Source organism: Heterocephalus glaber, unplaced genomic scaffold (assembly GCF_053883595.1).
Source record: "Heterocephalus glaber isolate CG9 unplaced genomic scaffold, H.glaber_assembly_v1.0 deba00001457, whole genome shotgun sequence".
Classification (NCBI taxonomy): Eukaryota; Metazoa; Chordata; class Mammalia; order Rodentia; family Bathyergidae; genus Heterocephalus; species Heterocephalus glaber.
In genome coordinates this window covers 5,003,767-5,030,216 of record NW_028258305.1, presented here as the reverse complement: position 1 = coordinate 5,030,216, position 26,450 = coordinate 5,003,767, and the positions used below count along the sequence as shown (strand labels likewise).

Sequence of the window (26,450 nt, the reverse complement as noted above, 5' to 3'; positions counted from 1 at the left end):
AAACTGTGGTGTTTATACACAATGGAGTACTACTGCTCTGCTATAAAGTAAAGAAAGATAAATTTGAATCATTTGTAGGAAAATGGATGCTCTTTGAGACCATAATATTAAGTGAAACAAATCAGACATACAAGCTTAAATATCATATAACTTCTCTTATATGAGAAGCCAAAGCATAATTTTTTTTAAAAGATAGGTAAGAGGAAACAGGGAGATAGACCTTTTGCAAATGGGAAGGGGATCCAGAGATGGAGGGAGTGGAAGAGAGGGGAGAAGGGGAAAAGAGAATACAAGTAATTAAGATATGCTAAGTGCATGTACCTACCCCCTAAAATGAATGTAAACATTATGTGCTGCAAATATATACTAATAAAAATGAAAATAAAAGGATTCATAACTTATTCTTGTGATGCTTTTTATAGCCATCCCTATTTCTTTCCCTTGCATTTTCCCTGCCACTTTCCTTAACCCCTGGAAACCACTAATCTGTTTTCCATTTCTATGATTCTGTCATTTCAAAAATGTTATATATATAGAACAACACAGTATGCAACCTTTTTGGATTGGCTTGCTTCACTCAGCATAATTTACCTAGGTTGTGGTACGTATCATTAGCCAGTTCCTTTTAATTGCTGAGTAGTATTGAATGTAGTATGGTTTGTCTAACCCTTCATTCACTGAAAAATTTGGGGGCTCATTCCAGTATGGGGCTGTTATGAAGAAAGCTAGTACAAACATTTGTGTATAGAATTTTGTATGGCCCTCAGCTTTCATTTCTCTGGAGTAAATCCCCAAGTATACAGCTTCTGGATCATGTGGCAATGACATGTTCAGTTTTTAAAGAAACTGCCAACCTGTTTTCCAGAGTGCCTGCAACATTTTACATTCCTACCAGCACTGTATCTGTGACCCACTTTCTCTCTATCCACACTAGTATTCAGTGTCTTAACTATTTTTACTTTAGCCATTCTTACTGGTATCTTGTAATTTTCATTCGCATTTCCCTAGTGATATTAAACATCTTTCTGCATACATATATATCCTCTTTGGTGAAATGTCTCTTTAATTAAGGGTTGTTTATTTTATATGTTTACTATTGAGTTTTGGGAGGTTTTTGGGTTTTGGCAGTGCTGGGGATCAAATCCAGGGCTTTTCCATGCCAGGCAAGCACTCTCCTATTGAGCTACACCCCAGCCCTTCCAGCTGAGTTTTGAGAATTATATATCTATAGATATAGATATAGATACATAGATATAGATATATCCTAATATGATTTGTAAATATTTTCCCCAAGTCTTTTGCTTATCTTTTCATGTTCTTCCTAAGTCTTTCATAGAGTAAACTTTTTAAAAAATTCTTTTATTGGTACATTTTAGGTATACAATACTTTTACATTTATCATTGGGTGTTTGTACCTGTACATGATGTATCTTGGTTCTTATTTTTTTCCCCATTACCTGTGCGCTCTTCACCCCCTCCACCCTTCCCTATTTACATAGATTTTGTTTCCATTTTTTTTCTTTTCTCATAATTTTTCCTTTCCCTTCTTTCCTTTCTCCTTTCCCTCCCACCACCCCTACACCTTTGGACCTTTTCCTATTTCAAATTATCAATTATTTATTTTAATCATTTTAATCCTTATTTACACTTTCAGTTTCTCACACCAGAAAACACTATTCGGTATTTACACATGTGTATCCTATTTATTTCACTTAAGAGTATGTCCTCGATATGCATCCATTTAGCTATAAATATCTCTAGTTTCTTGTTCTTTATGGCTGAGTAGTACTCCATTTTATAAAAAAAAATCACATCTTCTTTATCCAGTTTCCAGTTGATGGGCACTTGGGCTGTTTCCAAGCTTTAGCTATTACAAACTGTGCCTCTATAAACATGGGTGTGGTATGATTCTTTTAATTCTTTTGGGAAAATATCCAGCAGGGGAATAGCTGGGTCAAATGGGACCTCTAGCCCTAGTTCTTTGAGGTATCTCCGTACTGATTTCCACAGTGGTTGCACCAGTCTGCACTCCCGCCAGCAATGGAGAAGGGTTCCTTTCTCCCCACACCCCCACCAGCATTTGTTATCGGTTGATTTCTTGATGGCAGCCATTCTTTCTGGGGTGAGGTGGAATCTCAGTGTTGTTTTCATCTGCATCCATAAAGTAAACTTTTTAACTTTAATGGTCCAATTTGTTAATTTTTCTTGCTGTTGCTGGTACTTTACATGTGTAATAGAACTTATTTGATAGTGGACCGAAGCCTTAAATAAGTGAAGATTTGCCAGATAGAGGAATGGGAAAGAATATTCAGGGTTTCCACTTATAATACCAGCTAGGATGCCAATTGGTTTAAAAAACATGAGAACTAGAGACTTACTTGACAATGCTGTGCCTTCAGTAATACTTGCTCTACAGCCAGACAGTTCTCCATTCTTTATAGGGTAGTGAGGTATAAATGGAGGGTAACTGCTCTGCATTTACAGTTTGAAATATCTGGGGATTGATGAGTATAAATACTTCCTTTAAAAACAAAGAAGTTACTTGTGCCAAATGATCTGTGACAATATATTATCGTGAACTCCAAAAAAGGAACTTAGCAAGCATTTTTCTATACAAATATTGTGATGATAATTACATAAAGGTGAAAGTATATAGTAGGTAAAGAGTTCTCTCCATCATCTGACCAAATCATTTTTATAGAGTAGTCTACATAAATGAATTTTCCAGATAACTGATTAATTCTTTTCGAGTATCAAAATATTTTCTCGTTAACCACAGTGGAAGACTCTGGATCATCACTACTAAAGCAAAGCATTTTACTATGTGGTACTGTTGTTAAGTGGGCAATCCCTTGGGGCTACTACAGTTCACAGGACCATTTGCCCCTATATCAAATTCCTCTGAACTGCCAGCTTAGCTTTTGCCTTGGCCTTTTGTATGTCCCTACTTGTTACTAGACATTCTGCTCCCAGTTTTTGCAGCTGTCAAAATGCCTGCCTCTCACTATACTTCCTCTTAATCTGCAGTGGTTTGGGAAGCTCAATAGTCAAGTTAATAAGAATTCTGTCTAAATTAAGAGTAAGAGGCTCTGAATGGGGACATAATTTTGCTCCTTTCTAAGTAAAATGCATCAATGCATGGTCATGCGACACTCACTTTAATGCTACTGGAAGCTTTGGCAGACGCTTCTAGTCTTCACCCCAATATTTATATTCCCTTTCTTCCACTACAAAATCATTTTCACTTGAGTCTATAACTACCCAAAGACTATATTTCTTAGCCTCTTTTGTAGCTGGGTGTGGCCATGTAACTATATTCTGGCAAATGGGATGTGACAGGCGCCACCTCTGGGTTGTACCCTCTCCCCTCAACTTTCAGTTTCCCCTTTCCAATGGCTGGGTTTTTGTTTAGGGTTTTTTTTCCCTTTTCTTTCTTTTTTTCTTTTTGTGATGGAAGTTTTGCTACATTGCCCAGGCTGGACTTGAACTTCTGAGTTCAAGCATTCTTCCTACCTCAGCCTCCCAAATAGCTGGGACTACAAGTGCATACCACTATGCCAGGCTCCAATGGCTGTTTTAATGGGTACTGAGCCATCCTGGTCAAAGACAATGCTCCAGAGAAAGTGCAGCAACACACAAAATGATATGATAAAGTTCTCGTATACTGTTCCCCAATCTTTTATCTATTACATCTTTGAGTATCACTAATATTTTCAAGAGATACCACAAAATCCATAGTACAAAATTAAATCTAAGTTAAAGTACATATTATGTAGAACTTTCTGAGAGGAATACTGTGGTAGGTACCCTCCAATAAGAACCCCTATATTTCCTGCCTACTGTAATCAGACCCTTGTGAAATTCCTTTCCCTTCAGAATAAACTTACCTAGGGACTCGTTTCTTACAAACAGATGTGGCAAATGTCATGGGATATTGCTTTCAACATTAGGTTCACAAAAAGACAGTGGTGTCCATCTTGCTCACCCTCTCTTGCTCTCTAGTTTGCTCTGGTAAAAGCCAGCTGCCATGTTGTGAGTGTCTCTACACAGAAGCCCACACTTATCAAGAAATTCCACACAACAGCACTTAAGGGACTGAGAACCTCACTCTGACAGCCTACAAGGAAGTGAATCCTGCCCCTAAGTGAGCTTAAACACAAATGCTCCCTCACTGTAGTCTTCAGGTGAGATGCACACAACAACCAGGATGGACTTAGATTCTTCTCTTACAGACATTCAAATAATAAATGTTTGTTGTTTTAAGAAGCTAAGGGTTTTTCTTTTTTCTTTTGGCTTTTTTTTTTGGTACTGGGGATCGAATTCAGTACCTTGCACTTGACAGGCAGGTGGTGGAACCAGTGAGCTAAATCCTTGGCCCTCTTTTGGCTTTTTGAGACAGAGTCTCTCTCTACAGCCTCAAACCTGAGATTCTTCTGCCTCAGCTTCTGGAGCACTGCAAGTACAGGTGTGTGCCATCATATCCAGCTTTAAGATGCTAAATTTTGAGGTGATTATAACTAACATAAATATTATAAACTATAAACACGAATGGTAAGAGATCATCCAAGGGGTGACCTAAAAATACAGTGAATGTTTACATTTTTATAAAATTACAGTAAAGGACACATCACCATTAATCCCTCTTAAAAACTGCCCCACTTTGAATACACTTATTCCACAGTTCTTGCAAGCCCTCTTTTTTGTATATTTATTAGGCATGATCATAAAATACAGTGAATGATGCTGCTGAGTACCATCCAATGGAAAGGCAGGCCACAAAAACATTATGATGTGTCCTCCCTCATCCATCTGATTCACTGGACCTGGAACAGAGAGACTTCTGGCTCTTGCCCAAAGTAAAAATGACCATGAAAGGTAAATGTTTTAAATCAATTCAGGACATTGAGTCAGCCATGACAGTCCAGGTAAAGATACTCATGAAAGAGGACTTCCAGAACTGCTTCAGAAAGTAGCAAGAACTATGAGATAAGTGCATGAACTTTTTACTGTATAAAATATTTTTACTTAAACACACATTGTATTTTTCAATCACACCTCATAATTTTTTTTTTTTTGGTACCAGGGATCGAACTTGGGTCCTTGCACTTGCGCAGCAGGTGGCGAAACCACTGAGCACACCTCATAATTTTAAAGGGGCATACATACATTTCATTTTGTGATTTTGCAGCTTTTATACACTAGCAACTTGTAGGTAATGTTTATGCGAAAACAAAAGGAACACATTATCCAGAGTATGCAAATAGCTTTGTTGATAGCTATAATTTGGCCACTAGCAAACAAGTAAATAATTTTATTTCAATCTTTTGAGACTAATGAGTTAATATCACAGTAATTATATAGCCATGGAGATGTCTTACTCTTTTCTATAAAAATAAAAATATCTTAATTAGAACTCAGGATAGAATTCTGTAAGACATAAAATGTTATGAAATTCACAAGAGGTATCAATAACAACCAAATTTCTAAATGTTCCTGATTTGGAAATGTTTAACCATTGGTAATTTAAACATCCATATCTTCTTATTCCAACCCCCTACCTAGGCTCCCTCATACATAGAAAGCAACCGTTTTTATTAGTGAAAAAGAATTCAGCATCTTTATGAAGAGTTTACATACTGTACAACACATTCACCGAAAGTGTACAAATCAAGGGCTTTTAGTATATTCATAGAGTTGTAAAATCAAGTGATTTTTGCACTTGGTGTTTTGACAGGCCAGGGTGGAAAGAAAGTAAAAAGGAAGAACTTTACTGAAAGTACCACCCTTTTCAAAAGCTAAAGTCCCATCTCCCAGCCAACTTGAAGGAACTTTTTCAGAGCTTCTTCAGGCAACTGGCAAAAATTTATAGACTTCTTTTTGGGCTTTACTCTCAAATGACTCTGCCTCCTAGTCCTCTAGCCACACACTTGCTCTTGGCTTCTGCACTCTTGCCAGTCCCTCTAACAACAATCTCCAGATTCAAAGACTCCTCAGCAGTACACAGATCTCCAAAGGGCTCTGTGAGTGGGCAGAGTGCTGGAAGGGTGACAGGTACTCTGCAGTGCTGATCTTATAGCCTACATGGTGCCCACCAAGTGTTCAGGGCAATGGAAACTTTCAAGTGTTTTCTTTCTTTTTCTTTTTGTTTTGTTTTTTGAGACAAGGTCTCACTATGTAGCTCAGGCTGGCCTTGAACTCTCAATGATCCTCCTGCCTCAGTCTTCTGAGCGCTGGGATTACAGGTGTGTGCCACCACGCCCAGCTGCAGTGTTTTCTGTCATAACATGGAAAAGGTTGGGAAGCTTTATGATGTTCAGTGATGGCGAGCCTTTTAGAGCTTTCGATGATACAAATAGCCTGCTGCAGCACACATACCATGGGTTCACCACCACTGTTATAGCTGACTTACTCAGTGAACAAATTTATCTTGAAACCAACCCTGTTCAGATTATTCTACTAGATCCTAGGGCAACATAAAAGAGTATTTTATAATCTGGGAAAATGGGCATATTAGTAATTATAATGTACCTTAGTGAGCTCCATGGTAATAATGTAACAGAGTATAAGAGAAAACTCCTGGACCTGGTTCGAGAAAAAAAACAAAAGGGAAAGAGGGAGGAAGATGAGAAACAACTGACTGTAGGTAAGGGAGAGAATCTAGAAAACAAGGGGCATGAAGCTGGGGACAAATTCTACTATGTTCATCACTATACCCCCAAACCAGCACAGTGCCTTGCTTACTCCAGGTGTTACCTACATTTTCTTAAATGAACAGACCTCACACTCCTCTTCTTACCCAGTGTGACCCATCAACCAAGAGTTCATTTTGCCCATCTCTGTAGAATTACTAAACTACTGGGAATATGTGGTCTTTGTGTTTCATCTGTGAAATCAATTAGTCCCTTTCTGCGGACCTCAATAATCTTTTTTCTCTCATTTCTGTATTAAACTTAAATGCAGGAGGGCGGGAGATTTAGCTCAGTGGTGCCACTGCCTGCCTCACAAGTGCAAGTTCCTGAATTCGATCCCCAGTACTAAAACAAAATTTAAATGCAAGACATCATTTAATTAAGTCAACATGTATTTATTCACTGCCCACTATCAGAGAAAACTATTTTACAGGAAAATTTACAAATTTCACAATATTCATTTTAAAATCTGCTAAATAAATGTTGATTTTTTAAAAAGTAAGATTATAGGAAGTCCCATCCCCTTTCTGTAAAACAGTGATGATCTAGTTCTTCAAAGAAATAATCAAGAACTGCTTAGATTAGATGGAGACTTCTTGGAATAATAAGAGGAAAAGCATAAGTTAGGAACTTGAACTGAGAAAGGAAAAAACTCATTATAACAAATCAAAATGAAAAGTAAAGTGAGTACAGATGGTTAAAATTCATTTTATGTCTCTGATAATTTATGATGATTTTAAGCCTTACCCATTGCAACAACAGATCTTATAATTCAACTTTATCTGGTATTTATCCTCGACTACTTTATGAATAAAGTCCCCCCAAAACCCCTCACACTAGAAAATAAAATGAGAAAAGTACAGCTGTAGCACATTCAATTTATTTTGAACTATAAAAATATTGCTGATTGGGCTGGGTAATTTAGCTCAGTGGTTTTGCCGCCTGCTGCACAAGTGCAAGGACCCAAGTTCAATCCCCGGTACCAAAAAAATATTGCTGATGCACAGATGTCAAAGACAGCAAACTCCAAAAATGTGCAAAGAGGATATACATAAGTAGTAAACAAGAGTGAAAACAATCCCAGCAATAAAAGGGTTAAAGATCACTGTACAACACTTCATCCTTAGGATTCACAGCACTTAGAGAATTCTTGGTTGCTGGAGCTGTCTGCAACATTCAGAAAGAACACTATTCCTAGCCTTAAAACTGGCTTTTCTCTGGGTCAGGCAAAAGTTTCCTTCTATTTCTGAGCATTGTACCCTGTCTAATCACGTTATCAAAGTTCCCTCAGAAAATATTGAATCTCTACAAAGTTTTCCTTGAGTCTGTCCTGTCACTATCATAACTGAATCTTTTTCCTGTGGCAAAAATTCAGACTTCAGAAGGAAGATAATTAAAATCAGAAAGGAACTCCTCTTGACAAGTATATTGCAAACCATGAAGTGACAAAAGCTAAAAATCAGAATTGAAATTGAGTTTCAACTGCAATCCTAAAATCGCAGCTTTATCACGGTATATTCTTCGTTTTCCCCTGCACCTATCCCCTGCATGAAAAAACCTTTTAGAAAAAAACATATTAGAATGTGGCCAAGCTTACTGGTTTGGTTCCAGAATCTGGATGGCTCATAATCAGTGAAGTGTTACAAAAGATGAAAAGCTAAGGAGAATGGAACAAGGAGGCTGGATTATATTATTTGATTCTAGAACTTTATAAGCAAACAAAATCTGTATAATACATGAGCTAAATAATCAGACAGTGAATAACCAAGAGAGTATTCAAGTTTACTAAATATCTGAGTGACTAAAAGAATTTTAATTGATTTTACTTTTTTCCTTAAGCTTGTATTCAGTATTTGCAAAACAGTATGATTAAGTAATTTATCTCATCTTTATTTTAAGATTCTGTCACTCTGAATAACACTACAAGAAGCTGCATAGATTGTTTATCAATGATTTTGATAACCGAAGAGATCAACTGTTGGTAACTGTTAAAATTGTACATCATGTGGGCATTAGTGGTTTGATCTTTGCAATTTCCCAGGAATTTGTTTACAGCCTATGGTATCTAAATACCACCTTCATAGTAAATGCTGTTTGCTATGAAAATACATTTCTTGCAAATAGCAAATGGCATCTACAAATAGTCAATATGTGTTTTCAACATCTTTCTTTAACTGGATTTTCCTGAGACATATTCTCGCTCTTGATCTTAAACTTTTCATCACTTGCTTTACTTACTTTTTTGTTAAAAACTAAAGAAAAAATAATGTAGAAATTGTAGGGACTTTTCCCAAGTATTCTTATTCTATAATAAATATAGCTATCTTTCAGAGGAACATTTTGAAATGTTTAGACAAAAATAAATACAATTCATTCACCATAACTAAACTTGTAAGAGACACTTTCTTAAATAAGACTTACAACTCAATACCCAGATCTCAAAACAAGGTCATGTATCTCAGATTAAGGAGTTAGCTTTTTAGTTTTTAAAAATTCATTTTAACAGTATAGTATATTTTAAGAACATAAAAATGAATCAGACTAATTTTACCAATTTTATTGTTCTTTGCAAGAAACCAATGTTTGGTTTCGTGTGTTTTTGGTCTTTTTTCTATTTTATAGATTTCTCTATTAATTTTTTTTCTTGTATGCACTTTGGATTTAATTTGCTATTCTTTTTCTTGTTTCTCTAAGTAAGAACTTAAGCCATTCATTTTAGATCTTTTTATTTCCTAGTAAAGTATAAGCATTTAAAACTATACATTTCCCTCAAGCATTGCTTTAACTGTAAATTTTGTGATTTCATTTTCCCTTTTTTTTCTCCTTTTTTTAGTGGGGTTGGGTGTTGAACCAGGGTCTCATGCTAGGCAAGTACTCTACCACCAACCTATACTCCCAATCCTTGTAATTTCATTTTTATTCAGTTCAAAATATCTTCTACTCTCCCTAGTGGTTTCTTCTTAATACCATGTGTTATTTTAAAATTGTGACAATTAAGTGCCAAATGTATGGTGAATTTCTCAGATATACTTCTGTTATTTGATTTCCAATTTGATTTCATTTTGGTCAAAAAACATACTTTCCATGATTTCAATGTTTTTAAATTTACTTGAGACCTTTTCTATAGAATATAGCATATTTTGACAAATGTTCCATGTACACTTGAAAAGAATAAAATATTCTATTACTGTACAAAATATACTATAAAAATGAATTAAGTCAAGGTTGGTTCATAGCGTTTTTCAGTCTTCCATTTCTCCATTTCCTTTCCAATTTTTTGTCTATTTGTTCCATCAATTACGAGCAGAGAGTGCTAAAATCTCAAAGGTAATTAGGGATTTATCTATTTCTGTTTGTGGTCCTGTAAGGTTTCTTCATTATACATCTTGAAGCCATTAAATGTATATAGATTTAAGATTTCAATGTCTTCTTGATAAACTAAACCATTCATCATCCTATTAAATATCTACTGCTATGTAACAAGTTATTCTAAAACTTAGAAGCTTAAAACAATAGAAATTTATTATTTCACACTAATTCTGAGGGTCAGAAAGGCAGCTTAAGGATATGGTTTTGGCTCAGAGTCTCTCTCAATGTGGCCATTAAGATGTTGGCTGGTGCTGCAGTTATCTGAAGGCTTGATGGGGACTTTACAATCTGCCTCCAGAAGGTTGCTCACACACATGAGGTTTCTTGTCACACTGACCTCTCTTCATGACACAGCACTCAACTTCCCCCAGTATGAATGACTAAACAGACCAACCAAATTGGAAGTCACACTACACCTTCTACCTCTTATACCATATATGTATGTGGCTACAACATAAAATCCACATTCAAGAAGAGGAGTATTATGCTTCACCTCTTAAAGAAAAAGGTATAAAACAATTTGAGAACATATTTTTAAATCACTGAGATCATTATGCAATAGCTTCTTTATCTTTCTCTTGACTCTACTCTCTCTATTGATATAGCCTCTATAATTTTCTTTTGATTAGTGTTTGCACACATGGTTTATTTTTCTCTTTTAACTTTTAACCTGTCTTTATATTTTAAGTCCATACAAAACATAACTATAGATGACATATAGTTGGGCTCTACTTGTAGATAACACATATAGTTGAGTCTCCCCCCTCACCCCTGCTCCATTACATAGATTGTAGTCATTTATGCTTAATGTTGTTACTGACATGGAATGCCTCAAGACTAGCATCTTTTTTGTTATTCCAAGTACTGGGGATTGAACCAAGATCTTTTGCATGGAGCAACACCTCCAACGCTTTAAAAAACTTTTTTTATATTGAGACAGGGTCTCACTTACTGGCTAATTTGGCCAAACTGGCTCAAACTTGAAATCCTCCTGCCTTAGTCTCCCAGAGTGCTGGGATTACAGGTGTGTGCCACCATGCCTGACTAATACTAGCACCTTGATACCTATTTTTTATTTCTCCTGTTTGTTTTTTGTTCCATTTTTTCTACCCTCTTTTGCACTTTTTTAAGATTTCATTCTATTTTTTTCCAATTGTGTATTAGTTACACTTCTTCATTGGCCTTTAAAATACACATTTTCAATTTAATACATTACACCTTCAAACAATAGCAGACCACTTCACATATATTACAAGGACTATTCTTGGCACTATTAGTGTCATATTTTATTCTACAAAAGTTACAAACTCAACAATATAAAACTAATATATTTACTTTGAACAGTTATTATTATTTAAAGACATTTATTTATTTCAAGGGTCAATAAAGTCTTTTGTATTTACCCACACTTATTAACCACTGGTAGTGCTCTTTATTCTTTTGTATACATCAAAGTTGCTAAAGGATCTTTTTCCTTTAGTTTGAAATTTTTCCTATTACATTTCTTGATGTGCAAGTCTACTGGCTACGAATTTTCTCAGCTTTCATAAGTTTGCAAAGGTCTTTATCTTGTCTTCTTTGTTAATGGATATCTTCACCTGGTGTATAATTTTATGCTTGCTGCTCATTCCTTCAGCATCTTAAAGATGTTATTCCATTGTCTTATGCTTTATAGTTACTAATGAGTATATGATATTCTCATTTTTAATTCTCTATATGTAAATGTCTTTTGTGGTTTAAGTTTTTGTCGCTGTCACTGGTTTTGAGCAATTTATTTACAATGTGCCTTGCCATAGTTTTTTTTCTGTGTCAGGTTCATTTAGCTTCTTGAGTCTGTGGATTTATAGCTGTCACCAAATGTGGACATTTTAGGCCTTTATTTTATCTAATTATTTTTGCCTTTCCCCCTTAAGACTTCAATTATATGTTTATTAGGCTACTCAGTAATATCTCAGAAGTCAATGAGGCTCTATTCATCTCTTCTGTAGTTACTTTTCTCCATTCTTCATACTGATAGTTTCTATGACTTGTCTTCAAATTCACTGACTTTTTCTATAATTTCTAATCTGCCATGAATCCCACCCAGTGAAGTACACTGTATTTCATACATTGTATTTTTCAGCTTTAGACATTTCAGCTTTAATGTATCTTTCATTTTTATCTTTATTTATGGTCATGTTTTATTTTAAATCCTTGATTGCACTGATAATGGCTGTCTGCTAATTAATCATCTTAGTCATTTCTAGTTCTCCTTAAGTCGACTAATTTTTTTTCTCCTGGTTATAAATCATATTCCATGCTACTTCACATGCCTAGTGATTCTTTATTGACTGCTGAATATTATCAATATTGCATTAAGTGTCTGGATTTTACTATCTTCCTTAAAAAGTGCTGATTTTCTTTTGACTAGCATTTAAATTATCTTAAATCAACTTGATCTCTTCTAAGTTTCTAAGTTCAGTTAGAGTGGTTCTAGACCAAGGTTTCTGAACCTTGATACTACTGACATTATAAGTCATGTAATATTTGGTTGTAGGGGGACTAGTCTGGCTCCTGGCAAGGTGTTTAGCAGCATTCCTGGCTTCTACTCAGGATGTAAGTAGCAACTTCCAGCTATGACAACAAAAAACGTCTCCCGAAATTGCCAGTTCTTTGCCCACTGTACAGAATAGAGTTAACATAGTGGCCCTATCCCTAATAAAAATCCTGGCACTGAGTCTAGAATGAGCTTCCCTGGTAAACAACATTTCACACAAGTTGTCATAACTCATTGCTAGGGAAATTAAGTATACCATGTGTAACAGCACTGAGAGAGAAGTCTTGGAAGCTTATGCCTGGTTTCCTCCTGACTTCAGCCCATGCACCTTTTCCCTTTGCTGATTTTCCACTTTGTATTTTTCCACTGTAATAAATCTTAGCCCTAAGTATGACTATGTGCTGAAATCAATGAGTCTTTTTAGCAAATCATCACACTGAGGGTAATCTGGGGCCCACCAATACACCACCATGTGGAGTTTAACTGTAGGCATACAGAGCTTACTGTCTGCCACAGACTCAAGGGACCCCTATGCAAATGCTTGGAACACTTTTTTCTACATAGCTTCCATCTCTCTGGCATTTGGTCTCCCAAATCCCAATCTCTTCAGCCTCACTGGCCTCAACCCTCTCTAGCCGCATCTTAGCTACATTGTGGATGAGCAATATTTCTACACAGAAAACTGTGATGATCTCAGTACTTACCTTATTCCCCTCTCTCAGAGATCACAGTCTACAATATCTGTTGTCCAGTATTTAAAACAGTTCTAACCTATGTTTTGTCCAGTTGTGTAGTTATTTGTGGTAGGAGGGTGGGATCAATACAAATTACTCTATTGTTGCAGAAAAAGAAGTCCTTATCATCATATACTTTAATTTGGGTATGAATTGAACGAATTTGGAGTAAAAAGCTACTTTTTGCAATCCAAAAACATTCCAACTCAACAAAGTTTTATGTATCTCCAAAGGACCAGCCATCCCTGGTCACTAATACCAATCGCCCCGGGTGTCCTTATTTTCAATGTTTTCTCTTACTCATTTAGTCCATCTCTTAGTGCCTTTTTAAAAATTTCTTATCCACAGGTCTTTCAATAAGACCATCTCCTAGCGCTAAGCCCTAACGGCCTGTTTATCTGCATCTCATTCATTTGTTCTGTCAGATGTTTCTTAAGCATTTATCATTAGGTGGCCTCCTGTGATGGGTAAAGGGCATGGGATCCATAGCCAGGGACCCTGGGATCAAATTCTTGCTATTCTTCACACTAGCTTTGTAAACTTAAGACAACCTCGTTGTGCCTCCGTTTCCTTATGCGTTAAATGGATAAAACAGTACTCCGCTTATAGGGTTTTGTGAGGGAGTTTGAAACTGATACTGTTAATAAAGTTCTTAGTACTGTGCCTGCCATATAGATCTCCAGAGTGCTTACTATTAACACCAGTCCCCAGCCCTATCATAGGTGTTGGACAAAAATGAATTAATACTTTTTAAAGTAAGACTCAAGGAATTTACAACCTACCAAAAGGCATGCATCACAAAGTTTACTTTTCAAATATTCAGGAGTTCAAATAACCATTGTAATATAACATTTACTGAACAAAAAATACTTTTATCTGTCACTTAATCTTCCTAGCAACCTCATGAGTTAGAGGCTATTACTGTGTCCATTTTACTAGTAAGAAAACTGAATACTTGAAGGTTAAAGCAATTGCCTAAAGTCACTGAACTGGCATTCAGTTGGGATCTGAACCCAGGTAGTCTAATTCCAGAGCAAGAGATTTACTAGCTCACCATATAAAGTGGTCAGAAGCATAAGCTTTTTATTTTATTTATTTTTAAAAAAATTTTTTTATTTTTAATCAGGGTCTCACTGTGTAACTGTGGCCACCCTTCAACTCACTATGTAGCACAGGCTGGCCTCTAACTCCTGGTGATCCTTCTGCCTCAGCCTCCTGAGTGCTGGGATTACAGGCATGTGCCACCACACCTGGCCAGATTTGTAAGCTTTAGACTCACAAAAAGAAATACCATTAATACTGCCTAGTGAGACCATGGAAGAGATAACATTTGGGTTATGCTTAAGGATGACTAGAACTTCACCATGCAGATACAAAATAAGACAGACACAAAATGAGCTAATTAAGATAGGAGAATGAAATAGCAAAGTGTGTTTAGAACACTGAGACTTTTCTTTTTGAAATGGAATCTCTTTATATTGCCCAAGCTAGACTTGAATTGAAGTTCTTCCACCTCAGCTTCCCAAGTAGCTGGACTTTCAGGTGGGCACTACTGTACCCAGCTATGCACTGAGATTTTTTTCTTGATGAAGTGTAAATTTTATCCTGTAAGAGCAATGCTTTCCAAACTTCTCTACATCACAGTACATAAAGAAAATATTTGCACAGCATATTCCTGTGAATGAATGCACCTATGTCTTACTGCTGGGTGAACCCACTGGAGACAAGGTCAACCCAGGATCTACTGGCCCTCCCGCCAAGGGCTGAGAGGATTGGGTACGTAGTGTGAGGAAGAGAGCCAAGGCTCCAGTTGGGATGATTAAAGGACGGAGAGAGATACATGAAGGAGATAAAGAATTTAGGAGGGAAAATTAGGGGCTGGGAAGAGACAAGTGTCACTCAGGATATTCTGAGTCATGGGCCTAGAAGACATTTAGAGGAGCACTTTGTAATATAATACCTTGCTGAAGATTAAGAGGAAGGTCCTACCAGTTATCTGACTCAACCAAAATCCTGTTTTCTTAACTTAATTATTACCTTCAGTGTTGTTTTAAAGCCATGTGTTCAATGTCTTTTGGATGTATGAAAAAGGACATTATTGAACATGTTTAGGGAAATATGTCTATGAGTTTGGCAACAACGTAGAAAGGTTAGAAGGAGTTGGAGTAAAAATTATCAAATTTTCACAAAAGGTAACAAGAAGTGCTTTTGGTCTACCCTTATAAGCACATACCTTAAAACAGATTTTAAAAGTTAAGGAGACTAAGTGATAGCCAAACAGTTGGATTTACTGGGTATTAGGGAAGGTAGAATGCAATTGTGCAATACTGGAATTTGACCAGATCATTAGGGTCAAGCAGTTAAATGTAAACAGTGCTTCTGATTACCTAGAATGTAAAAATGTGTTTTCCTATGCATTAAAACAAAACTTCTAATCACATCAGCTTTTAATTCTCATGTTCCTTAATTCTGAAAGTAATCAACGACACTTATATAAATAGTACAAGAGGAGAAAAGATAATACCCAAAAAAGTATATGAGAAATTTAATTAATGATTTTGAAATAATTTAACATGAGTATTAACAACTGTGGTTCTGTAAAAAGAAACCATGTGGTGAATATACCAACATTTAGTTTATGTTTTCACAAGTATATGCTGACTGTCTCATAATTAAGTACACAGAGCTCAAAACAGCCAGCACTACAGAGAGCTTACACTGACTGTTAAACATTATAGAAGAGGTTGAGAGATATTTGCTAATGACTACCATAAAAGGAATAGATGACTAAGAACAGAGAGGATGTGTGACTAAAAAGTCCCTCCACGGTTCTTTGAAAATTCCCTGAATAACTAGGCATGCCAAATGTGATCTGTCATGAAATTACTCAATGCTAAATTCTGTAGTTAGACAACAAATATACACTTTGCCTAAAGGATAAAGCCTTTGTATAAGTCATTCAATTGCAAAGTGCCAAAATAACAAGATCATCAATAAGTGAGAGTGTTAATCAAATTATAGTGTGGCTTAGAGTTCAAAGCCTGCTGGGCTACAATGGGTAACTCCACAGAAGATTCTTTCAGTTCCCAGAGGCCTAGACCACTGGGCAGCATCCGGGCACTTAGGGCCACTACTGTTCTGTCTTCTACCTAGAAATTCACTCCAAGTACCATATCTCATACCTTGGACACTACAGAAAAATCTGAGCTATCACATCCAGTCTATCTTTGGTAAATCAGCCTTTTTACCCAACAGGCTTACCATAGCTATCCCCAAACTGAAGATGTCCATCTATCCACCTATCCTGGGCCTGGGGATGCGGCTCAGTGGTAGAGGCTTTGCCTAGAATGGGAGGACTTAGGTTTAATCTCAGCACCACTAAATAAATAATTTCTAGTACATTCTTGGAAATGTATCCTATTTCTTTTATACACACAATTATCTCTGAATCTGCTAACTGGTGCTGATGATTTTCCACAGGAATGCTACTTCCCCCAAAATAATAATTCCAAATTTTAATAATGATATTAGTACTATTTTATATAAATGGCATCATTTAATCCTTAAACTTGTGAAATAATATCACATACTTTTCACACTCAAGGTCACATTTTCAAAGATCAGATCAAAACCCATGTTTGTTTCATTATGCTACATTGTTTTCTTGAAATTTTTGTTTGCTAAAGAACATATTACTGACATTTGTGGGAGAAAATACATTGAGCAAGTGGTGACTCAAATAGGAAAACAGTTTTGAATGACTGCAGGACTATCTTATAACACACATAGCAGTAACTTTTTATGGTGTGTGATTGAGGGGTTTTTTTTCAGTCTTTTATTTTTGGCTTTCCTAGTATATGTTACTATCTAGACACCTAAACATGTCTACAACACTATCACATTTCACCAATACATGGGCCTTTAGTAAAATGTTCACTTTTACCATGTATGAACCTTGCATATTTAAGAATCTATGTTCCCTGTACACAATGAAAAAAGAGCAACTCTAAACAGCTTTCTTTCATTCATTATAATTGATGAAAAAATGAAAGGTGACACTTACATTCCTTATTGGGATTTTAATATTTCTTCTGCCTAGTGACTGATACAGAGTGAAAAAGAACAGAGTTAATAAAAACTACATTTTAGATTTTCTGATATAATAAATTGCAAAGTGGTATTTTGTACTACTGAACATAGAATCCATTCAAATACTAAAAAGGTCAAATGCCATGATCACAGGGGACATGTATAGTTTTTGTTGCCTTATTCTCCTTCTTCCACAATAGCACTCTACTTTTCTTTGAAAAGTACCCACCCCCTCCTCTGTCCAGCTGATTCACTTTCAGCACCAGGGTGGGTAGGGCACATGGTCTCAGCCGGCCAATCAAAGCATTTCATCTCCTTTGTCACAGTGACTGGTTCAGATACATACATAACCCAAAAAAAGCTAATGAGACTCAACACAAAGACTTTCACACAACTATGCCCTCTATTTGCCTGGGATGCCAAAATAGTAAAACTTTTTGTTCTGGTTCTTTTTATACTATGTAAAGATAATGCACATTAGAGGACAACAAAACAATGAAGAAAAGTAGGAAAACCAAATCTTTCTGTTAGTATCATTTAAGCAGCAGCAGGCTTAGGACTGGAGAAGGTTGGTCCTACCAGCTCATCTCTGCCACGTGGCCCTCCCCTGCCACAGGCCCCCAGTTGCCTTGGCTCCTTGATTCCAGCCTTCCTGGCAATGCTACGAGTACTCAATACCATGTCTGGCTTAAGCAAACCACAGTCAGTTTCTGTTTTTGCAACCAAGAACCCTGGCTAGTCCAAAGAGCAAACAAATTTTATGATCTTAGGGTGGAGAAGGCATGCTCAGAAAGATAGATCTGACTATACAACAATCTAAAAATAGTAATAAAATAAGAAAAAGTAAATTATAAAAAAGTTTGTGAGTATGAAATTCACAAAAGATTATTACTCAATTTATACGTAAAAGATATTGAAATAAATGAGAAGAAAATAAATGTTTCTTCAAAATCCAGAAAGATTTTAGCTTTTCAAAACAACAAATCCTATGAAAGCAAAAAACATTTTTGAATCATTTATCATTGAAACCTAGTAACTGTCACTCAGATACTATTAAAATAATGATTATGGCCAGGCATGGTGGCACACACTTATAAAGGCAGGAGTACTGCCCCAAGTTCAAGGCCAGCCTGAACTACATAAGCAAGACCCTATCTCAAAAAATATATATATAGAATGATTAGATTATGGAATAAAGTGTATATAATGAAACAGATCTGCTTATGCCCTATGGAGCATACATCAGTATAGTCACTGGGACAAACTAGGAACATTAAAAAATATTTTAATGTATATTTTTCTAAAATTCACAAGCTCATACCTACATTTTATCCCATTGAGAAAAATGGGAAAGTGTGCAAAAACGTAAATATACATGATACTCCTAGCAGCACATTCTTTATAAAAGGATGAATGAAAAGCAACACAAACGTTTATCAATATGATTTGTAGAATAACTTATTATATCCCTATTTATCTTAGAGTACTATGCTATCACTTAAAAGGATTGTCTGAATCAGTGGGGGCAAGCCTATGGCACACGTGTTGTTTTATTTTTAAGACAAAAGATGTTAATGTATGAGTTGTTCTTTCTAAACTAAAACCTCAGTATTCAAGTTTAATTGCAATGTTGGCACTTTGCAATAAATAAGTGGGTTTTGGGTTGCAGTTTGAGTACTTGGTCTCTAAAATGTTCGCCATCACTGGTCTATACTGATATGAAAAGATCTCCATTAAAGAAAATAAGAGAAAGCAAAACAGTATCTATAGTATAATTTTATTCATATGGAGTTACTTATTTCTATATGTTTTCTGGGAGAAGGTAGAATCTAGAAGCTTTGTCATTAAAATGATGCCAGTAAGAAAAAAAAAATAAAGATGCAAAAAATAAAAAATAAAATGATGCCAGTGGATTCTGCATTGGGGTATATAGGGGATTATACTTCCATGGTTTGGATCTCTTGCACAAACCTATATTATGTTTATAATCAGACAAAATAATAATAAAAACGACACACACAGGCACAGACAGAATTAGTACAATTTCCAAAGGAGTGAAATTTAATACAGAGTCAATTAAGACATAAGAGAATTTTAATCTTTTCATTATGGCAATATAAGCTCAAAAATTTACCAGATTTACCTAAGAGGGAATATAATCCTCCTCCTTCCATTCTAGATGAGTAAAACCCAAAGAAAAACCCTAGGTTAGATCAGATGCCAAGGTGACACATACTAAGAAAATAATTTGTTTTACTTTGAATTAATGCTCTTCTGAATTGAACACAAAAAAGCAAACTAACAACTGAGAACTATAAGCAATGAACCAAGGCTGCCAAGAGTTATTCAAATGGCTGATGCATCAATTCTGATCAGTCAGAAAAACTACACTTGCAAACACACTCCAAATGCAATGGAATTTTTTTGTCCAAAACCACAAGAAAAGCTCTTGTTTTGCTGCAAATTCAAACATACTCACTTACTACTTTTCCCCAAATCCTCGGACATATAATCAATTTTGAAACTAGTAAGAAAAATGCATGGCATGTAACATGAAAGACAGGATTGATATCAGGAAGAGATAATGCAAAACATGCTGTAAGACTAGTACAATAAACTGTATAACCCGAGCATCTGAAAGCCTTGTTTTGATGACCATAATATTCTGAATAACTTAAATTCTCAAGAATTCTACCTTTGAAAGAGACACCTCTCTGTTTCCAAAACACAAATTAATTTTGTAAACTCTCCACTTCTTTTTTTTTGGTACCAGGGATGGAACTCAGGACCTTACACCTGTGAGGCAGGCATGGCACCACTGATCCATTTCTTTAAACATTAAGAAATATGGGAATCTAAGCATGTCAAACTCCATGTCAGAATTTATGTATGTCAGTTACATTTTATACAAATAACTTCTGCTTTAAACTTTTCCCTATGTGTCAAGAAAATGTCTATAAAAAATAACTAGGCATTGTGCTGTCAAGGGTCAAATAACTATGTGGTACAAGAGTACCACATTAATTAGAACACATATAGGCAGTCTAGCATAGCATGAAAGGTCTAGTGGCAGATGGTATGAATACAAGCCTTGGTTCTGCCACATACTAGTTATGAAGTCTGGGGAAAGTGACTTAACTTCTACAACTCAATCTCTTTATCTATAAAACGGGGTAAGAAGAAGCTGTACTTCCTAGAGCTGTAATGATTAAATAAGTTAATACATGAGAAGAACTTACAATAATTTTTGGCACAAAGAATGCTCAATAAATGTCATTATTATATGATTATGAGGTATGAATGATTCCAGTACTGTAATGCCATGGGTTAGCCATGTTTATTAGTCAGCTTTCTATCAATGGGACAAAATATACGGCACTGTCAACTTAAAGGATGAGAAAATTTATTTTGGCTCACAGTTTCAGAGGTTTCAGTCCATTGTCAGCTGGCTTCAAAGCAGGAACATCACGGCAGAAAGGCATGGTGGAGAACAACTGCTCAATTCATTGCATCTGGGAATCAGAGCAAAGGGGAAGAGTACCAAACAAGAAGGAGCCAAGGACCAGATATAGTCCCAAGCTCCATGACCTACCTGACCTACACAAGCCAATCAAGTTAACAATCAAGATTAATCATCACACCATGGAGGGAGGTTTTTTTGGGGTTTTTTTGGTACCAGGGATCAAACTCGGGCCCTTGCACTTGCAAGGCAGGTGGCGAAACCACTGAGCTAAATCCCCAGCCCAACACACCATGGAACTAATCAAACAAAATTTAAGTTTTAAGGCAGTTAGCATTCAACTCACTATGGTTTTGACTTTTTAAAAATGTGATGACTAATGTATTTTAATTATTTAAGGTGTTATTAAACATTGGTTATACATACAATTTTTTAAGAGAGCTCAGATGCTTAAATCTAATTGTTTTCTGGGCCAAAGTAAGATACTTAGGGTCAAAGATAATTTCTAAATAAGGACATGTTTCCTGACTATGGATTCTATTCCGAAAAAAACAAATCTGCAAACATGGCAGATTACCTCAAAAAAGTGGTAATGAGAAATTTATGCCCGAATTTACTACACATTTAAAAGGGACTATTGTAGAAAGTAGATATAAAAATTCTGTACTAAAAATGCTCTAATCTTAGGATCTACTGTTTTTCCACCACTCTGTCAACATGAAGCTTCTTCCTTTTAGTATTTGTCACTTCATCTTTAACCGTCCTTAACTTCATCAACACATCAGACTTCATTTCATTGCCCCCTTTCAAAAAGGGTGCTCTTTTAAAATAAATCTCTGTCCCACCCCCTCAACAAAATTCATGAAGCTTCAATCTGGCAGACTCATTATCATTTTGCCTAGCAGAGTCTGCCTTTAACACATAGAGCACAACTGGTTTTGGCAGAAACAATCCATAAAACTTAAAATTACTAGGAATCTACTATCTCACTGTATTTACCATTCATCTTAGTCATACCCCACAACTTTGTATCTTGGTAATTGTATTTTTTGTTTCATTCTGAGTTTTTAGAGTCTCCCTTGGATATATTCAGTTTTTTTAAAGTCATAAATAAGTATTACCTTTCTTTTATAGTGAATATCTAAACTTTACCAGCAGCTCTTTCATCCTGTGCTTGGCATAGACAAGATTATCTATGGGGCCACAGTCCAAACCCTAATAAAAGTCCAACTCTGTAATATAAGTTGTAGTATAACACTAAATCCCACTTACAAATTACCACACATCATTGCTACAACTAAAACTTTTTTTTTTGAGACAGGGTCTCCTCATGTAGTCCAGGCTGGCCTTGAACTCACTATGTGGCCCCAGCCGGCCTCAAACTCAACAGAAATCCTCCTGCCTCAGCCTCCCAAGTGCTGGGATTATAGGTATACACCACTACAACCAGCAACAACACTTTTAACAACATCGAATGCTTTACACTTACTTGGTCCCCACAACAAACTTATGAAGCAGATACTATAGATGGAAAATCAGAAGAAAAGAGAGATCAAGTAACATGAACACAGTCATACATGCTGTGAGTGATGGTGACATGATTTAAACCCATGAGGTCTGAACAACCAGGGACCAGGCTCCCAACAACTGTACTATACAGTCTCAAAGATAATTTTGGGTGAAGAGAAATGAAAATACTGTAATATTAGGTACACCAAGCATTTAATTTACTCAAATTCTCTTATATGTGTTCAATTTTTAAAAGACAACTGGAAAATAACAATTTAGGTAATAGAGGCAAGTCTTTGTTTTACTCATTGTATGCCTAGAAGGACAGAGATGGAAAACTAATTCTTTTGTACCCTCAGTATATTTCGGTGCTTAAGCACCCCTCCTTAATGACCCAAGCACTTCTCCTTAATGGGAGTATTTAATTAAGCTAAGTGTAATTTTAGTGTAGAGTCACATCTCTCATATAACATTAGTGGTATGCAAGTGAACTCTTTCATCTGGTGCTCAATTGAAGAAGATAATTCCATTGCTGCTGGGGAAAACTGGCTCTCTATTGAGATGGAATGCCAGTCCCTACTGTGCACCTTTCTAAAGGATTTATAAGAGCAATTTTGACCAAATGCAATTTTTGCCTTATATGCAAACTTCAAACCCTACCTCGCTTAGATAAACACCATTCTATGTGTTACTTCAGTAATGGAGGCCAGATAATTACAGAATGCAATTTCTTCTCATTGAGTCATCACTGTGGCTTTGCAATCTCTTATATTCTTCATAGCATCTGTTTTGTTTTCTCTACTCTCCACAACATCCCCAATGGATCCACACTCCACTCATAGTTGGCAATAGTATTTACTTACTCAGCTGCATGAGCCTGTTCAAGGTGTGCATTTAGCCTAGGCACAGGAGTAGATAGGTTTAGAGGACAGAAAATTATCCAGAAACAAACCCAGAAAGGGAACTTGATATATGATAACACTTACAGCAGTGCTTAAGATCAGTGGGAGATGATTCAATTCATGGAGTTTAGTTAGACAACTGGCTATTCAGAAAGATGAAAGTTGTATCCTCATGTCATAGAAAGAACAGGTGTAAATTCAAGACAAGATCTAAATGCAATAAAAGAAAGCATAAAAGGAGCTGGGGATTTAGCTCAGTGGTTCTGCCACCTGCCTTGAAAGCACAAGGACCCAAGTTCGATCCCCAGTACCAAAAAAAAAAAACATAAAAGAATGCAGAAGAAAACATGAAAAAACATTTTTACTAATCTGGGGATGAATAAGACACTTGAATGAAAGTCCAAACTCTTCAGAAGGGCATGAGATGTGACCCTCACTTCCCTCTTTATCATCTCTCCCTACTGCTTCCTAATTCATACTCTCTAGGCACAGAGATTTATTTTATTTATTTGTTTGTTTGTTCTACTGCAATATTGTGGGACTGAACCCAGGGCCTTATACATGCTAGAGCAAGAATTCTACCATTGAGCTACCTCTCCAGCCCTTTTTATTCTGAGACAGGGTCTCACTAAATTGCCCAGGCTGAGCTTGAACTTGTGATCCTCCTACTTTAGCCTCACAAAGTGCTGGAATTACAGGCATGCACCACTGCATCTGGCTCGCAGGGGATTTTTATTTCAAGAAATGTACCATGACTTGTTTTTTTTGTTTGTTTGGTTTTGGGTTTTTTTTTTTGGTATCAGGGATCAAACTCGGGTCCTGGCACTTGCGAGGCAGGTGACGGAACCACTGAGCTAAATCCCCGGGCCTACCATGTCTTGTTGTACCTGAAGGCCTTTCTCTTTGTCTCCTTAATTTACTGAATAGTCCATCCTCTTCCTTCTAGGTTTTTTTTTCTTTTAATGCATTGGGGTTTTTTCAGACAAGGTCTCACTATGTAGTCTAGACTGGCCTTGAACTCACTATGTAGCCCAGACTGGTTTCAAATTCATAATCTTCCTGCCTCTGCCTTCCAAGTGCTATGTACCACCATGCTCAGGTTCTCTTTGATTTTTAAATGCTATATATATCATATGGTCAATTTGGTTCCAAGTCTTTTTCTCCCTCCTGGATTGTATTCCATTCCAATGATCTTTTTTATCTCTTCTAGTGCCAATACCATAATGTTTTAGATTTAAGGTGTACTTTTATACCTGGTAGAACTATTTCTCTTTCTTCTTTATGCAAATTTTAAGAAATATTAGAATCAGTTTGTTAAGTCCTGTTAAAAATTCCAAGCCAGACACAGTGGCACACATCTGTAGTCCTAGCTACGTAGGAAGATGAGATGGGAGAATCACTGGAGCGCATAAGTTTGGGACCACATGCTGAGACTCCATCTCAGGAAAAAAAAATCTGTTGGTACTTTTGATTGGAATTGCACTGTTTGGTAATCTACAGACCACTTTGGGGAGAAATGGCACTTTGCCATCTGGGAATGTATGCTTCTCTACATATTAGTCCTTCAGCAAAAGTTATTTCATAATATATATCTTACAGAATTTTATTCTATGGTACCAGTCCTTTTGAAATTAAAAAAAGAATTTTGAGACAGGGTCTCACTAAGTTGCACAGGCTGGGCTCAAACTTGTGCTTCTCCTGCTTCAGCCTTCCAGGGCGCTGGGATTACAAGCATGTCCCAGAACATTTGGCTTTGTCTTATCAAACGATTATTACATTTTTTTCTGGGTATTTTAAATTTTTAATTGCTCTGACAATTGGGGCTTTATTTCATTATATTCTCAAAGTGACCATTGACGATGTATAGAAAGCTATCAAGTTCCACATACATCTGGCCACCTTTCTGTTTTACTGGTTCTAATAGCAAGCACTCCAGGAGACTGAAAGAGTATTGGGTTCCACATGAAAGAAAAAAGCAGGCAGTTGAATTAGGTTTGTATGCAAGATAATGAGGTCCATTTAAAACAGTTGAGTTTAAGGTGACAAAAGTATACTTAACCAAAAATGTCCTAAAAGTACACAAAAAATACAGTGCTGTACCAGAGGAGAGGAGTCAGGGCTGAACAAGATATAGGAGTCACGTGCATAACAGTAAAAGTTGAAAATGCTCCTTAAGAGCAAAGTTGATGCCAGGATTAATGAAGAAAAAAATGTTTCTCTGTTTCAAAATCTGCTATGAAAAACAGAAAGAAAAAGACATTTTATACTGTGTGGTGGTTTCACATTACAGTTATTGAGTACAGACCTGTAAAATGTACTTTTTCCAAAAAGAATTTCAGGAGACCGGGGTGGGGTCTCCTGACTATAGATCTGGCTACCACATTACTACTGTGGGATTAATGTGAAAAAAAAGTTCTGATGATCAAAAGTGAAGGCAGGAAACGGGTGGAGGGAAGGGGAAATGCTGAACTACAAGGTCATGGTCAGGAAACCAATTTGGCAAGGCATGTGGAAAACCAAGGCATATAGAATCCAGTACACATCAGTAGTACACGGCCCAAAGTCAGCTTTGTTTTCAGTAGCAGGACTCAAATGGCAGGGTGAAGGCCAGCACCTACCATCCACAGAGGAAACTACCAGAAAACTCCCTGCCAAGCTCATTTTTTTTACACTTTAGAGGACCGAGACAGACTCCTAAATGGAACTGGACAAAAGGCTGCCAAGGTCCTAAGAAATGCTTCAGCAACAAATGCCTAATGTTGATGGTCAGCAACATACAGTCTCCTTTCCATTCATTTCCATTATTTTTTAAAAGAAGTTAAAGAACAGTATTTATAAATCAAACAATAAAAGAAAATTAAGATATCACATGTAGAGTTAGATCCCCACTTTATGGAAGGTATGTGTGTTCACTGAAAAAAGAAAAACACAAAAAGTACATCTATCAAAATGTTAAAAGTGAGAATCACTAAGTAGTAAAATGCAGTTTATGGTTATTATTTTTTAACATATTCTTTTCTGCATTTTTATATTTCTACATATATACTTTCTATAATGAATACACTATATGCTGATGTGGTAATAAGAAAAACTAAAATAAGAAAGTAAGGATTAAAAAACAGAGATCAGAATGTTTATATCAAAGAAAAATAATCACAACTA

The 26,450-nt window shown here is 36.2% G+C and overlaps 1 protein-coding gene across 2 annotated transcripts in view; it reads right to left on the bottom strand.

The window, feature by feature from the left end:
- Sertad2 (SERTA domain containing 2) overlaps positions 1-26,450 on the bottom strand; it is a 113,699-nt gene that overhangs the window by 49,616 nt on the left and 37,633 nt on the right. Inside the window, exon 1 of one of the 2 annotated variants that reach the window (XM_087216295.1) lies at positions 20,835-26,217. The exons of the other annotated variant lie outside the window; for it this stretch is intronic. Within the exon in view, the coding sequence (XP_087072421.1) occupies positions 20,835-20,899 (65 nt within the window). The 5' untranslated portion in view covers positions 20,900-26,217. Of the gene's footprint in view, positions 1-20,834; positions 26,218-26,450 lie in introns of those variants that run through there. 2 annotated transcript variants of the gene reach the window in all.